The sequence below is a fragment of the Labeo rohita genome, chromosome 12, assembly GCF_022985175.1.
Source record: "Labeo rohita strain BAU-BD-2019 chromosome 12, IGBB_LRoh.1.0, whole genome shotgun sequence".
In the NCBI taxonomy this organism is placed as follows: Eukaryota; Metazoa; Chordata; class Actinopteri; order Cypriniformes; family Cyprinidae; genus Labeo; species Labeo rohita.
In genome coordinates, this window is record NC_066880.1 from 30,244,944 (window position 1) to 30,262,796 (window position 17,853).

Consider the following 17,853-nt stretch of genomic DNA (forward strand, 5'->3'; position numbering starts at 1 on the left):
CAGCCTGCGGTCCCCACAATGATAAAAAACTATTAAAAATGGTAAGTGATGTTTATCTGAAAATGTAACGATGCAAACATGTTTCCTGTAAGGGGTAGGTTTAGGGTCAGGGTTGGGTTAGGGGATAGACAATATCGTTTTGTCATTATAAAAACTATAGAAGTCTATGGAAAGTCCCCACAATTCACAATAACAAACGTGTGTGTGTGTGTGTGTGTGTGTGTGTGTGTGTGTGTGTGAAGTAAAGCAGTCATGTGTGAGGAAATTCTGAAACGTCCAAGAAGCCCTGAGATCACCTTTCCCACACAAGCAATTTGCTGATGGGCTTTTGTTGAAGATATTAATGTTTAATTTAGTAACACATGCTCTGAAGCATCTGAAACAACACAAAGTACAATAAAAGGATATAATACAAAAAGGTAGTGCATAAAGTTTTAATAATAATAATAATAATAATAATGTATTTTATTAATACTGTGCTTTTCTTACACACAAACCGCTACAACAAGTATAATGCAGTACAACAATATCCTTTAAAACAAGTACTATAAAATAACACCAAATATTATAATTACTAGCAATTTCTGAGTGGGGAAAATACAAATGTATAATGTAACAAATTACTGAAATACTTAAAGTAATTACAATACTAAGCAAAAAAAGTGCAAAAAAGGGTCATTGTTTTTAAAACAAATACAGTAAAACAACGCCAGATTATATTTAAAAAAGAAAAACTTTTTTTAAATGGAATGTTTTAATTTTTTAACAATAAATATAATGTAACAAATAAAAATTATTGAAATACAAATAATTACAAAATCAAGCAAAAAAAGGATGTTATTGTGTGCTGTGCAAAAATATATATATTTTGTAAACACACCAAATTAAATTATTTTTGAAAGTTATAAGTAATTTTTACAAGTTATTAAAAATACTTTAAAACCAAAAAAAGGATGTTATAGTGTGCAAAAAGGTTTAAAGAAGGTCTGTTATAACACACAAAATACAATTAGTGTTGAAATGTTGCAATTTCCCTATGAAAACTGTTTCAAAGTTGTTGTTTTTTTTTTAGAGTATTTTTCTCTTTTTCATCAGTTTTAACAATAAATACAATGTACAAATACAAAAAAAATACAAAACAAATTAAAAAACTGAAACAAAAAAATAGGATGCAAAAGATCTTTTAAGGTACTTTAAAAACACTCAAATAACACCAAAATATCCTTGATTCTTTTTGGTTAATAAACCCTAAAAAACATAATTAAAATCTTGAATAAGAATCTGAGTTCACATTCAACTGTATCCAAATTAACACTGATAAAAAGGCTTTAAAAAAAACATGATTTCACAGAGTATTACGTATTCCTGCATCATCATTTCTTTGGTTCCTGGAACAACATCACTATCAAACAAACATAGCCATTATTCCAAACCCTAAGGATGCAGATCCGGAAGAACATCCTACTCAGCAGAATGACACACGTCCTACTTAGCAAAATGAGGGGAAGTATATGATGATCCAGACCGGCCGTCACCTTACCCAAATGACCCAGATAACAACCCATCTACTGATCAACATAATTTCAGAGTGACTGAATGGCACTTTACTTCAAGTCATCTGGCACGTGTCTTGTCTGATTCAAACGCTGATGGAGTCGTAACTCACCTAAACATCTGCACAAGCCACTTTACTCATGACTCACCTGAGACTGCAGTGAAGAAAAACTTGCAAAGCTGCAGTTCAAAAAAAGACTTTAAAAGATAAAGCATGTCCTGGTTATTTACATTACATATATTTCCTCAAAAGACATTGTCTTTCAAGTGATTTACATCAAATGCATTTATTTTTGCAGTAGTGACATCCATGCTGCATGGCTTCTGTTGCATGCTTTTAAAATACTTCTGCACCATGTATTAGTTAACTAAACATTACAGCAGTTTACTGCCCTCTCTTGGTGATAAAATGCAATGTCAAATATAGTGATATTTTGCATGACTGTAAGTGAAATGTTACACTTAACAGGTCAAAAATAAATCTAGTTGGGATTCGCTACTGTCAGATATATATCGAATTTCTTGTATGACGATACTATGGCATACCTGCTGTTATCTAACAGTAAAACTATTTTCTCCACTTACTGTAAGATCAAGGTCATGCTATGTAAAATGATCTGACAGTTTCAGGTCACCAATTTTTGGCATGGAAATGGTTAAACTTTAAAATTAAATTAAATTAAATTAAATTAAATTAAACAAAAGCAAAATAAAGTAAAACATTTAAAAGTAGAATAAAACAAAACAATAATATATTAAAATAAAAAAAATAATTAAAATAAAATACTACAACAATAATAATAAAAGAAAGTAAAACAAAAACAAAAAAAAATATAAGAAAATAAATATAAAAATAAGATAAAAAATATAAGAAAATAAAATAAAAATCATAAGTAAATAAAAGTTAAAATATAAGTAACATAAAATTAGGTAAGACAAAATAAAGTAAAAGAAAACAAAAACAAAAAAAGAAACTGAAAATAAAGTAAAATAATCTAAAATAAAAAAGTAAAACAAAAACAAAATAAAATAAAAAATAAAGTAAAATAAAACAAAATATAAAGTAAAACAAGGCAAAAAATAATAAAGTAAAGTAAGATACAACAAAAAAATAAAGTAAAACAAAATATAACAAAAACCAAAAAAAAATGAAGTAAATAAAGTAAAATAAATCAAGGCAAAACAAAACAAAAAAATATAAAACAAAATATTAAATGCCTCTCATTAATTCTAAGTGTGGAGTAATTTAAATAACACATACTGTAAAAAGTTGAGTCTGACTTGCTTTCAGGAATAATTTACATTCAGCCAGACTATCCATTTCTAACTAGCTCTCTGTCAGGTGCTGATCTCAAAAGATAAAGTTTAACCACAAAAACTAACCACATGCTGCAAAATACTATTACAGTAACATGCATACCAACATTTGTGCACAAATATATAACAAATCTGCTATTTACTAAAAAACAAGCCACTGTAAATTGTGCTGCTCACTCAGCAAACCAACAACAAAGCAATCAAACCAGCCAGCAGAACGGCAGCTCTCTGTTGCCTGGAGATACAGCCAAACAAAACTGTCCTCATGGAGGCCACGCTTTCACACGAAACCCAGAGAGCCGAGCAACAAGCAGTGCTGTCTACTCAGAGGAAATGAAGTGAGGCACGTTTACCCTGCTGGGTTTTACTTACAGGGTTTCCGAGAGAAGCTCGTGCATTATTCACACGGACGGATCCTTGACAAAGACGACCCGTAATGATATGAACACATTACTAGTTCACTGAGACGTACAGTCCGGACTGTATTCGGCTCTAAACCGCTCTGAGAGACACAAATCCAAATCACAGCAGGTAAGAAAGCACCATTTCTACACTAAAGACAAACATTTCTGTATTAATGTTGTTTATACGTGCTATTTTGAATAGAGTTCACATATATGTGCTTTAGGTACATACTAGTTACAAACGATTATTGCACTGTTAAAATTGTAAACTGTTGATTGTGTAAGCTATAAGTCTGCAGCACACGTTCAGTCTTTAAACTGTTTGTTTTGTTTTTCATTGCTAGGTTGCACAATGTTAACCTATAGATTACAAACATAACTCCTATGATATAGTCATTTGCCTTACAAACATAACACTTTACAATAAGCTTCCATTTGTTAACTACAAAAGGTAATAGATACAGAACAATTATTAATCATTATTAAAAAAATAATATGTTAATTTTTTTTTTCTAATATGACCTAACAATGAACAGTTGCATTTTTATTAACTGATGATACCAAAGATGAATAAAAACTTTTACAAACGTATCGTTCATTAGTTAATTTTAGTTCATGCTTTAACTAATGTTAACTAATAGGATACTATAACTTTACTTAATGTAAAGTGTTAGCAATATTGCCTGTATTCGGTCTCGAGTAACAAATAGATTGTTCTGTAAAATATAACCGTAAAGTAACAATTAACACATTTGTAACATTTCACATTGTTTAAGTAATATAAGATTACACTTTATTTTAAGGTGTCCCTGTTACAGTGTAATTATACATAAGCACTAAGTAATGTTAATTAACTACATGTACTTACTATATGGTTAGAGTTAGGATTAGGGTTTGGCTTATGGTTACTTTCATGCAATTATGCATAATTTATTTTTATTATAATAATAAGTACTTGTAAAGTGTAACAGGTACACCTTAACATGAAGTGTTACCTAAAATAACATCAATTAGTTAATGTATTATGCATAAACATGCATTAATAAAGAAAATAGTATTTTAAAACTGAATATTTAATAAATGCTGTAAAAATATATATAATATATAATATATAAAATTGTTGATTTTAGTCCAAGATAATGTATTAACTGTTAATGTAACATAAAACAACTAAACATCTTTTAAGTTCTATAAATGAATTTAATATCAGTTAACGTATCATTAATAAACATGACTTAACAATGAAAAATATTATTTTTAAAACCAAAAATCTACCTAGATTAATAAATGCTGTAAAAATTAGTTGATTTCAGTTCAAGATCTCTAATGCATTAACTGATATTAATGAACCGTGTTTTCTGACCTGCATGGTGCAGTGATCCGTGTGCTGGCATACACTCATGTAATGCAAAAACGCAGGCCGTTTGATGGCTAACAGTTTGGGCAGCGCTTGATTTCATTAGACAAAGCTCTCTATGTGTCCTTCAGCAGCAGCGCTGAAGCATGACAGTCACCTCTATCAAACACTTGGGCCCAGAACATTCTGTAATGTGTCTCCAGGGACTGGACCATAATCATTAGGATAAAGGACAGCTTGTGAATTTATATAAGGAAACCTTCAACACTGTATAACAACTTTGTTGCAAAACTGTAAATTGCCTTGCTGCCTTCTAAGGCGTCTTAACTCTTTATAAGACATGAATTTCCTTCAGCCTGAAGTTTATTTATGTCACTTTGGTGTGAAAGGGATTTTACGTTTTCTAAAAATAGAATTTTTTTATATTAAAAACAAACAAGCAAGCCCTGACCAGATTTTAAAAGTAACACAAAAGTAATGTAACGCATTACTTTCCGTAGTAAGTAACGTAATTAGACTTTGCTTAAACGATTGTTTTGAACAAGTTTTACCTTACTATCCAAATTACTGTTCAAATATTTTCCAGATATTTTCCAAAATGTATTACTTCGGCTGAATGTGTGAACTTTTATGATTTCTTTTCCCGCAAAATGTTTTTCTCCAACAACATTCAGTAAAACAAAACAAAATTCTTTAATGATACACTAAGAAAATCATTAAGAAAATCATAAAATTGATTTTCCTTTATGTCTGCCTTTAGACCTATTGTACCCCATAGAGCATGTTTGGGGTCAAATAGTCCATTTTAATTTGATTATTTTTATTAGTGCATTTATTGATTTCAGCATATGAAATCAATCATTTCTCTCACCTCATCCACCATATTGGGTGGACTTTTTCAAAGAAATAGTCAATGCATTATGGGGTTGATTTCTTGACAAACAATAGACGAGATGATGCTTCAGAATTTAAACAAAACTTCACATCTACACTGCATTAAAATGTTGCCCACTAGGCTAAATATTGTTCATAAAGAACTTACACAATGTGCATTGTTCCTAGACACAATGGTAAAGGGGAAGAAGAAATCAAATGAACCATCCGGAAGAAAAATCACACTCAAGATGGCCAAGAACGCTCTGAAGGTGACCGTAGATGGCAAGCGTCGCCTCGACCTCAGCAACATGGCGATCGCCACATTTCCAAAGTGCATCCTGAAGCTCTGCGACGTAGATGAGCTGGACCTCAGCCGCAACCTCCTCAAGAAGATCCCAGACACCATCGACAAGTTTGTGAATCTTCGTTTGCTGGACCTGCACAGTAACCATCTGGAGCAGGTTCCTGCAGCTATCAGCCGCCTGCACAACCTCTACAGCCTCAACCTGTGCAACAACCACCTGACCGCCTCCGGCCTGCCGCACGAGCTGGGGCTCTTGAGGAACCTACGGGTCCTCAATCTGGGAATGAACCGCATCGAGACTCTACCTCCATCTGTGGCAGCTCTCAAAGAGCTGCGGGAACTGGGGCTCTTCAACAACCTCCTGACGCATTTGCCCAAGTGCATCCAAAACCTCCCCAAGCTGCAGAAGCTGAACGTCAAATCCAACCCCATCCCTACGGATGACCCTCAGGAGGTGGACCACATCCAGAGAGTGGAGTGTCTGTATCTAGTGCGGGAGGACTGTCTGTGTACTGACTGCCTGAAGAGGTGTAAGGAGGAACGAGAGAAGTTAGACAGTCGAATGAGTGATGCCTCTACACTAAAGAAGTCCATCTTTGCTGGGCTCATAACGCCAAACTCTGTAGCACAGGAGAACCAGGCTGTGTGGAGGTGAACATGTAGACTAGTCTAAAGTGCTGAATAAATCCTGTCAACACCAAAAACCATTCCAAATCCATCTTTCGGCATGTATACAGGAAAAGTGTAGCTCTAATTTATAACACTTATAAAAACACAATTTGAATGGGATATGCATTCTTAAGTTGGCTTGAGAAAGCCAACCATCTGATCTACTATCTAAGCTGCTTCTTTTTCTGAGACTAAATTTTAAAATGCATCTTTGAGTTTTCAAGCTACAACCATCAAACTCGGGTCAGACCTACAGACTGGTCTGCTATATATTTTCTAACTGATCAGACGTATGATTTCCGTTAAACGGATGATCATGCTAACAACATGCTAACCATGCTAAAATCATGTTAACAACATGAGAATAATGCTAGAAACATGCTAACATTTTTAATGTGCTAAGTAATGGTAGCAATGTGTTAAATCATTTTAGCCACAGGCTAGCAACATCTATCTCATCTATCTAAACTCTAAAAATCCAAGCTTTCAGGCTAGGCTTTCTCAAGCTTTCTCAAAGTCTGATCATAAACTTTATTCATCTAGTTTATTTTAATCCGGTTCTTATTGAATGTGTAATCATAGTGTCAAAACGTTTGACCATTGTTGAAGATGTTAGTAATTTAGATCCTGATCCATGGAAATTTGCATTAAACACTGTGCATTTCATGAAATCATAATAAAACTGAATTTAAAAAAAAAAAAAAAAAAAAAAAAAGTTGGATGTTTATAAAGGGATCCCCAGTTTATCTCTATGAGACATGAAAAGACTGGAGAAAGACAGAGAGTGAGTATCTGTCTTTTGTTTGGTATATCATTGACTTTCACATCGCAGTTTAAGAATGCTCTCTCTGTGGAGATAATTAACAGCTGATGAGATGATAATGTGAATTGAACATAAATGACTCAAGTGACAGAATGTCCGCCAAAAACAGTCAGGTTGTTGGGTCTGGGTCTAAGCAAGAAATACTTTACATCTCACTGGCTTTCATTTTTCAACATGATTGCCTTGTGCAATAGTTTTGTTGTTGTTGTTGTTGTTGTATTATATTTGATGCATCAGGCTTGTATGGCTTGTATAGTATATGATGTAGTGAGAAGATGGAGCTCATACTCCTCAAACACATCAGTTTCATTCAGTCCAAACAGATAAAAATATGCAGTTTGGTGCAAATGTTATTTAATTTTAGATGTAATTTCCGTTATTAAAACACACGTGTACCACAAGCTAAAGGTGGACTGTTAAGGCCTTTTGCTAAAAAAAAAAAAGCATAAACTATCAATCGGCATGTAGCAGACAGTGTTTGGGTTTATCATTCAATAGCTTCTATGTTCCACTAGGGAGCAGCAAAGATCTACCCAGCCTCAGTTCTCACTGCTGCCCCCTAGAGGAGCTACAGCAATATTAGAATCACACCTGGAAAGTGTGAGCACTACACCTGTAATTTTAAGGGGTCAAGATGTTTCTATGTGCATTTGATAAAGTTTTAGGCTGCACTAACATTTATAAATGTAATTTGTATTTTCATTACAAGCTAAAATCTAATATTAATTCAGGAAATACTTGTAGTTGAGCTTGTAAGGTCAGCAATACCATCCTTATATTTACGACAGAGCTTTAACAAACAGATTAATTACTTTCACAATCATCAACTTTTGTTGTGAAGAACAAGTGCTGATGAATGTAATTATGTGCATATTGATTTTTCTCATTTCTCTGGAGGAACAGTTTCCTAATTAACACTCGGCTCAATTCTATTGATTCTCCCACATTGGCACCGTTTTGAAGATCTGCTCATGACATAACTGACATTTTAAATGTCTGAAGAGATTCCTCTCTGTTTATTCAGTGATTCATATTCACACTGAAAAATAAGTAATATGAAATCTCTATATGAAACCATACATTGTGTAATATGAAAGAGCCAAGTACTGCCAAACCAAACCATGCTTATTCCTAACTGGATAAACACTAATAGCTGGAGCATATGAAGTTTGGAGTATTGTTATTTGGTGATCCACATCTTGAGATGAGTCATCTGAAAGAGGTCTGTAATCTGATTACTCCCACCAGAAGTCAAAGTAAACAAAACTCAACACTGCTTTTAGGCTAAAGTGGATCAAAGGCAAGCTAAAATAGTATGGAAGAACATTTTCCACAGAAAATCGTCTTCAACTTTGGTGGTCCAAGTTTGAGAGCTGTAAAATAACACCAGTAATCCAGTAAAAACCAGCAATGGATTACCTAAAAAACTCTTCATTGAATATTGACACACTCTATATGAGAAAATTAGTGTTTTATTCACAAACATTAGAATACATCACCTTTCTAACAGTTTCAAAATAAATAAATACATACATAAATAGTCTCAGCCTGGTCTGAGTAAGAGGTCTGTAAAATAACACTAGTGATGGAGTAAAAAACAGTAATGGGTTACTTAAAAATCACTCAAATTAAAATGTTAAAAATACAAGACGCAAGTCTCCGAATCTGGTGGTACAAATATGAGGTCTGCGTCATTATCATTTTGAAAATCAACTATAAACATCTCCTGTTGCTCCATCACCGCATGTGATGTCTCTGGAGGTGTCCTCCTGAATTATTAATACCTCACAAAATCAATAAGTCATGTGACATTGCATCTCAGTCAACAGAGTAACAGCACTAATCAGAATTCATCTGATTTATTGAAGGTGTATTGAACACTTGGTCCCAAATGTCATAATAGACTGACTAAGGGTTTGACGCTGCAACATTAATGTGACAGACAACATTTTTCTTAAATATGAATGACATCTGTCATGTTAAATAAAAATCCAGTGATTTTTTTTCTTCTTTTGAGTCACTGCCATCCGAAAGCTACAACCAAGGACGGTATTTTCAGTACAGCTTTTAAGCCTGAATAGGTTCTTTAATGAAAAAAAGCATATTTTGAAAGACATGACATGTACCAGAAACTGCGCTGTGAAAACACATCTCAAGATCAAAGAATCCAGCAATGATGCTCCGATTATCCGACATCCCCGGGAGACTAAACATCCTGACCGCTCGCGATGGACAAAGAAGCATTTTGAACAAATGGCTAAATCATCAACAAAGCTCATGTGGGTATAAAATGACCAGACAGTCAAGCGCATCCCATCTAAGTGGTTTAGGACGTGTACATTTCCAAAATAGATGCATTAAAGCATCTGCCAAAGAGGATGTTTATAAGAAATAAATCATTTTGTGAAAACGCAGATGGGCATTTTTCCGGGCAGAGTTTGGATTAGCTAGCCTTCAATTCCAGAAAGATCTTCTGAATATATAGAATCAACACACCATCTAATCTTTAACATAGACGTCACAATGGAGCCTCAAAGGGCAGGAGTCGACAAACACGCGCTGGGAGAGAACAAAGCGCTTTATTTGAAAGGGCAGAGTATATTTGGGAACAGGCAGGTCAGTGTTGGTTATACTCTCCGCCTGAAGCAGCAGCTCTCTGCCCCAGTGGCAGCAGAGGCGGCTGGATGAGGTTTTTATTGCCGTCTCATTTAGGTCTCCATCAGGGTGCTGCAAGCCTCCTCCCGCCCCCATCCTTGCTGAGGAGCAGCTGTGGTCTACAGGGCTGAGCGGATTGAATGGCATTGGAGGAGCCGCTGCTATTATCTGCCATACTGGGGTGGCTTAGGAAAAAGAAAGACAGGGGAAGAAAAGGAAGACAAGGGCAGGAGGAGAAAAAGGGTGGATAGAACGCTAAATGGAGATTTGAGATGACCAATTTGAGTAATTTTGCAGTTGAGCACTCCACTATCTAGTAAAATAAAACCAGTAATCCAGTAATGGATTAAAACAATTTAAATTATATAATTAAAAAAAAAAAAAAAAAAAACACACATGATTATGAGACATTTACATAAGAATTCACAAACATCATACAACAATTCCTGGTTTCAACAGTTTCAAAATTAGTTAATTTCATTAGATTTACCTGTTCTTAATCAATACAAACAAATACAAACATGCGTACATTTTACAGACAGTTCACAGAATAAATAAATAAATGTATTTATTTTTATTATTATTATTATTATTTCTTTAATAATCATGTCCATTTTAATGGGCATTAAATATGAAACGTATGCGTTTAGTGCGTTTAGACTTTAACATTTAGTGACCAGGTTGCATGACCACACACTAGACATACTTGTAAGGTGCTTTTGAGTCTGTTTTCACTGTAATTGTACTGAAAAGAGCAGCCAGTGCATTGCACAAGTTTGGAATATTTTCCTTTTTGGGTGTACTTTTCATTAAAAAAAAAAAAAAAAAATGAATGCAATGTAAAAATGTCAAAATACAATTGATTTTAAACCATTTAAGTAAAAGAAGATATGAAAGAGAACTTAGTTCAGCAGGTTTTCTGTTTTAAAGCATGCCCAAAATGAATCAAGTGCACATAAATGGTAAAATACACACGAATGTCAAAATTGTTAAAATGCCCATAGTGGCAAGCATTTATGTGAACACAGTTGGTTATATCTTAAGTGAATGTACAGCTGAAAAGGAAAATGCATGTGTAACAATATAGTAGATCCATGCATGAGGTCTTAAAGTGACAGCAGCCTTATATACTGTACCCTACCTGCTCCTGTCTGCATCCTTAAAGTTGATGGAATAAAAAAATTAATTTAATTGTGAGAATTCATCTGTATTTAGAATGCACAGTTACGCCTATACAGTGTTATTTAGTTAGTCAATTTCTGTAGTATACCTGAATATTATTGTTAGACCTACCTGATAAACCTGAAGCACTTTTTATTATATTTGTATCTTATTTATGCTATTGCTTTTAATTATTTGATTTGTTCTAATTTTATTACTGACAATTTACTTGTCTTTTTTTTAGTTCAAATAAATTCAGTTCAAAGCTTGAAATCAAAGATCCTGTGCGATAATCTAGTGTGCAACAAAATTACCTCATCGAATGTTGTAAAAATTGTATAAACACCAATACATTGAGTGAGAAAACATTTAGAACAAAAGCAACAGTAAGTGAGTTACATTTTAGACACAGTATTGTCGGTTATTTATTTATTTTATTTCACTGACAAAAATAGTTCCAAACAAAGCTAAAGCAGAACATTTGTGCATCTTAGAGAAACACTGCAGAGTTTTGCTCCTAAATGAATCATCTGAGTCAATGATTTAGTGATCCATTCATAAAGACAGTAACTTGCTTCATTTTTAAATGAATCAGCTCTTTTGAAAGAATCGTTTGAATGATTCAATGAATCACTCATGAAGACAGGGACTTGCCGCCATCTAATGGTGATTTTAGTGTCATATTTATCCATGACAGGCCTAAACTAGCCAAGCAACCAGCACAAAAACACACTCAGAAAAATAAAGTATAACAATGTTCATGTTATAGGAAAAAAAAAAAAAAAAAAAAAAACAATTGAATATCAAAATATGTGCCCATGGACCACAAAACCAGTAATAAGGTCCATTTTTTAAAATTGAGATTTATACATCATGTGAAAGCTGAATAGGCTTTCCATTGATGTATGGTTTGTTAAGATTTTTGCTATTTGTTAAGGACAATAGGTTGAGATTATTTGAAAATCTTGACTCTGAGGGTGCAAAAAAATAAAAAATAAATAAATAAATATTAAGAAAATCATCTTTAAAGTTGTCTAAATTAAGTTTTTAGTAATGCATATTACTAATCAAAATTAAGTTTTGATATATTTACAGTAGTAAATTTACAAAATATCTTCATGGAACATGATCTTTAATATCCTAATGATTTTTAGCATAAAAGAAAAATTGATCAGTTTGACTGATACAATGTATTTTTGGCTATTTCTACAAATATATCCGTCCTACTTATGACTTTTTTTGTGCTCCAGGGTCACACATAATTTGCTAATACACACCCCTATGTGAAAGCAAATTAATGAAACATTGATGAAACTTGATAATATATATGAAACGAAAACAAAAAATAAGAAACCTGCTGTATTAGAGTATAACATCACCACTTAACACTTCAATGGCAAAGCGCTACTCACTGGTGGCTGTTTGCAAATAGCTTTTGCCATTTCACCAGTTGACTAGTTACTACCAGATTAAGTACTGGACTGGTCCAACAGTGCACATCTCTGATGGAGATACGTGTGCACGAGAGGCGGGCGGTGTGAGAACTCCCCAGAGGCGGAGGAGCGCGAGTACACATGCCTGAGACCAATTAAGAGGGGGGCGGCTTTGCTCTTCAGGGCAGCCTGCTGTAATCATACACACACTGACTGGTCAATGTAGAGGAGCGCATGATGAATAATGCAACGCCTGGTGGGTGTGGACCAGCGTGCGCACGCGTGCGTCTGCGAGTAAGCAGCGGAGAGCGAGCATGTGTGCGCGTCAGTGTGTGTGAGTGAGGAATCCCTCCCCCAGCCCCCAACCAGCCGGTGCCTGCAACATGAGGTCAGCGAGCTAGCGGGGAAGAGAGGAGAGAGCGAGGAGGAGAGGAAGAGGGAGCCACGGAGGAGAGGAGCAGGAGGGAGAATGTACCGAGAGAAGATCTGAGGAGGAGGAATATGCAGAGCAGAGGAAGCGCAGCCCACCGATGGCAGCCATGCTGAGTCCAAAGATCAGACAGACCAGGAGAGGTACAGTACGATGCGTTTGTATTTCATCTGTCGGATCTCAGGCGCCGCGTCACACGCTCTACGTGCTTTCATCTCACAGCATCTCTGCTTCAGCTGCTCGCAGCACATCGGCTGGATCATCTCTGCTCTGATACTTCAGCTGGGCGATTATGCCACCCATCAATATTTATTTATACATACAGACATATTTTAATATAATAGATATTAGTTTTTGTTCAAAAATATTATTTTTAGATTCAATTTGTTTTTAAATTTATGCTTTTATAAACTATGCTGCTAATTTGAATAAAATTGATGATCATATCAACTTGTACATGTAAAAAAAAAAATAATAAATAACATTTAAATATGTCAAAAACAAAATTCAAATTTTCTAATTGAGAAGCAGGTGCCTCTGACATGAAAGCAGAAAATTACACATATATATATTAGTTTTAAGCAATCCTATAAAAATGTGATTTTGTGTACATCTGGTGTATCTATTTGTGACCTATATTGCCATATTTCAATATTTACTGATATTTTGCCATTTTGAAATTATTTCTATGTCAGCTTTTTATTGATTATAAAAAAGAAATCTATATATATAACATGTAGATAGATAGATATAGACATAGACATAGACAGATAGACAGATAGATAGATATGTGTGCTTCTGGTGTATCTACTTGTAAAATATACTGGCATATTTCAATATTTACTGATATTTTGCCATTTTGAAATGTATTTATATGTCAGCTTTTCATTGATTATGATAAAATTGTACAGTTTCAGTGTATGTGTTTACATTCCAGTTGATGTAATTACAGTAGACACTCCACTAATATTATATATCGGTCCTATATTTGCCATAATAGTCTGTATCGGTTGACGTAAACTATTTACGCCATCAAAATTTGATTTCAAACAAGATTAGGTTAAAAGCGTTTGCTAAACAGGTAAATATAAATGTAAATGCACTCTTAAGTCCTATCTCTTCACTCTCATTGCATTATGGCTGACCATACGATAAAATACAAGTGTCCAGCGATGCATGTTACACCTCAACAGCCAAACATCAACGCACACGTTCCACTATCATCCGCAGCACGCTGAGGCTTCAACACACACGCCCACGTAGCGCCGATCATCATTCATCAGCAGCCTATAGCACAGGCTTGGGTGAGATGTGAAATACAGGCAGAGGAAGATCAGAAGCACAAGGTTTCATTCATCATGCATCCACTTGATGGATGACGCTGTGTTAATAAGCAAAGCTCAATGCATGTAAAAGGCTGAGTGATTTAGCTCTTGATGTTCTCTCAAAGCTGCCTATAGAGCCCTGCCCTTCCCCCACTGGCCTTATGCTACCTGCTGAACATCAAGGCATCTGCTGGGAGAAGATGTTCAACCATGAACTGTGAATTTATTCACACGGCTCTCTGGAATACTTGATTCTCATTGGTCAATCTGATAACCGATTTCTAACCGTTTTTGTTCAGATTACTATTTTCAGTCATTTATTTGGTAGAAGACATGGATAACGTGCAGTCAGTTGGTCATTATCGCAAAATAAACCCTTAAGGGCGATTCAAGACCTCTCTGCTTTGTGTCAGGATCTTGCATCACCCTGAAGGGGTTTGTTTTGCGATAACGACCAGCTGACTGTACATTGTACCTCGTTTATTTCCCAGTGGGCATTACATTGCATTCATGCATTTGGCAGACGCTTTTATCCTAAGATATTTGCATTGAAGGCATGCATGTTTTAGTTCATGCATTCCCTGGAAATCAGACCCGGATGTTACTAGAGCCCTACTAGTTTTAATTTATATATATCTAGAATAAACATTTTCTAGATATAATTTGCTTGTCTAATAAAAAATAAATAAATAAAAAAATAAATAAAAATCTTTTTCTTTTTTTTTTTTTAAATGAAGGAAAACGTAATATCACACATAACATTTTTCTCTCACTACATGTGTGTATATTTATAAAATTTAAAACAGTAAGATTTTTAATGTTTATTAAAGAAGCCTCACTGCTCACCAAGCCTGCATTTATTTGATCCAAAGTAAAGAAAAAACCAGTAAAATTTGTAAATATTTTTACTATTTAAAATAACTATTTGAACATATTTTAAAATATAAATAAATATAAATATAAATGGTCATTTATTTGTGTGATCAAGGCTGAATTTTCAGCATCATTACTCCAGTCTTCAGTGTCACATGATCCTTCAGAAATCATTCTAATATGCTGATTTGCTTTAAATTGATCAAAAATTATGATAAAGGCATTTATAATGTTTCAAAAGATTTCTATTTCAGATAAATGCTGTTCTTCTGAACTTTCTACTCAAATAAACCTGAAAAAATTCTGCTCAGCTGTTAATAATATAATAATAACATAAGCAGCAAATCAGAATATTACAATAATTTCTGATGTAAAAATAACGAATGCTAAAAATTCAGCTTTGAAATCACAGGAATAAATTATATTTTAAAGCATATTCAAATAGAAAATAGTTACTTTAAATATTACTGTTTTTGCTGGCTTGGTGAGCAGAAGAGACTTTTTAAAAAAAAAAAAAACATTAAAATGCTTACTGTTCAAAAACTATTGACTGGTAGTGAATATATCTATTATAGGGTTATTATAATAAAATTTTAAAACTATAACAAACTTGAAATAAGACAAATGTTAACTGAAAATCTATAAATACACATTTCAGCAACATTTTTGCTTTTGTTTAATTTAACAATTCAAAACTACAGTAAAAACCAATTTAAACTGAATAGACATAATATACCACAGTACATTACTAAAACTCTTAAAACTTTAAAAATGTAAATAAGTATAAACAAACATAAATAAAAGTTAAAAAAAAAAAATTACTCAACTAAAATTAAAATGAAAAACAAATATTCAAAATAATAATTAAATAACTAAAATATTACCTCAGTGATAGCAAAATAACACTGATTTTGAGTTCATGTCTTAAAGTTTGAAAACCCACACACTACAGGTTGTTTCTTGCAATTGCTAATCTTAACCAGCGATGGACATTATCTAAGGTGCCAAATTTTTATGCCACAATTGCGGCGCCAGTTCTGACACGGTCATCATGCACAACTTGAAAACATTCTTTCCACTATATTTTAATTGCATCTTTAGAGACAACTATTCTCAGAGTTGATCTGTCTGTGCCAAAACAGGCAGTTTTGGTGACCACATCCTAGAAACGCCCAAGAAAAAGTGGGAAGGTATGAATCATCGTGTAGAGAGATTTGCAAACTGGGTGTCTGCACTCTGTTCCATTTGACTTCAGCGCTGACGTTCGAAACCGATTGGCACAAAACACTCGCGTAAACCAGAGTGCAGTGAAAACTTCTCTTTCATGGGCTCCAAAAATGTACAGCTTTGAAGGATGGTTTTAAAACAGTAAATGTTTGTATTTCTGCTAAACACATCAAAGCTGACAGTTTCCATTTCTGCATAACATTCACTATATATATTATATAGTGCCTTGCACACCCAAACCAATCGTAGGTGCACTGGATGAAAATGCAATATGAACTAGAAAAATCTGGCTATTATTATTACTAACAGCTGAGTGTACTCATTATAAATAATGTGCTTGTACTTTGCATGTTTTGTAAGCCTGAGGAAAGTAGGTTGACCAAAACATTGCTCATTAAAATATTTTTGTCATGATGCAAATTTATAAAGTTTTGCAGGATTTATGTTTTTCTAGTGTCTAATGCAAAATATACACAGAAATAAAATGGATCACTCATTCAAGCACCATAAAGCTGTTTCCTGTACCTATGATGGAATAAAATGCACATTTATCATTATATTCTCCTTTAATTACTAAAAACAAAAGCTGCAATGATCATCACACCAGGTGACAATTAAAACAAAACAATCATGTCATTCCAAACCTGCGTGAGTTTCTTTCTTCTGTTAAGCATAAAAGAAGAATGTGGAGTGAGTAACCAAACAGTTGACGGTAGCCATTGACTTCAATACCATGGTTACTCACATTCCTCAAAATATTTTATTTAAAAAAAAAAAAAAAAACATACAGGTTTGGAACAACATGAGTGTGAGTAAATGATGACAGATTTTGGGATGAACTGTCCCTTTAAATATCAACTTTTGATATTTTTTGACATTTGAAAACCACCTGTTTATTTTAACATACTCACTAATAACCTACAACTTTAAGATGGCTGACTATAAATTATGCCAGCTAAATGTTGCCAGTTTGACCCCTGGTTTTACTGATGCAGACCACGGTCTTCCTCTGGTCTCCATTAAAGAGAGCAGGGCTACTGAAGCCACCACACCCATAGACACAGCTAATGTAATCAAGAAGCCTGCAGCTCTGATGAGGAGGAGACATTATGGAAAAGGCCATTGGAGACAGACCCAGCAGCCATCACACATTTGTTTCTCCAAGAGACTGACTCAGTACCTCCACATCAGAACTGAACATTTCATTCTAGTGGAGACAGCCATTTATGCATAAAAAAAGCAAATTATTGTTGGACACTCTCCACTACCCATCAATGGGATGGTACTACTAATACACCATTCAGGTACTATCATGCACCTTTAAGGTACTTATGTGCACCCTTTTGGGGTAAATACGGTACAAAAGGTGTACTATAGAGTGATACAAGAGCCACTGCATAACTGAGAGCCATTGTATAATAATGCTAAATTGACCATGGTCTCAA

The 17,853-nt window shown here is 34.1% G+C and overlaps 2 protein-coding genes across 2 annotated transcripts in view; both read left to right on the forward strand.

Moving 5' to 3' along the window:
* The first annotated feature begins 3,121 nt into the window (after positions 1-3,121).
* lrrc18b (leucine rich repeat containing 18b) lies at positions 3,122-7,166 on the forward strand. The gene is made up of 2 exons (XM_051124487.1): positions 3,122-3,402; positions 5,695-7,166. Exon 2 carries the CDS (start codon positions 5,700-5,702, stop codon positions 6,465-6,467), a length of 768 nt encoding a protein of 255 aa, XP_050980444.1. The 5' UTR covers positions 3,122-3,402; positions 5,695-5,699; the 3' UTR covers positions 6,468-7,166.
* A 5,681-nt stretch (positions 7,167-12,847) lies between these two features.
* The window catches only part of si:dkey-191m6.4 (rho GTPase-activating protein 22), a 32,256-nt gene continuing 27,250 nt past the window's right edge, over positions 12,848-17,853 (forward strand). Inside the window, exon 1 of the mRNA XM_051124485.1 lies at positions 12,848-13,126. Coding sequence (XP_050980442.1) covers positions 13,084-13,126 — 43 coding nt within the window. The 5' untranslated portion in view covers positions 12,848-13,083. The remainder of the gene's footprint in view (positions 13,127-17,853) is intronic.

Bases quoted from the DNA above. Each gene is read 5' to 3' on its own strand.
- lrrc18b (XM_051124487.1), top strand. From the start codon at position 5,700: ATGGTAAAGGGGAAGAAGAAATCAAATGAACCATCCGGAAGAAAAATC.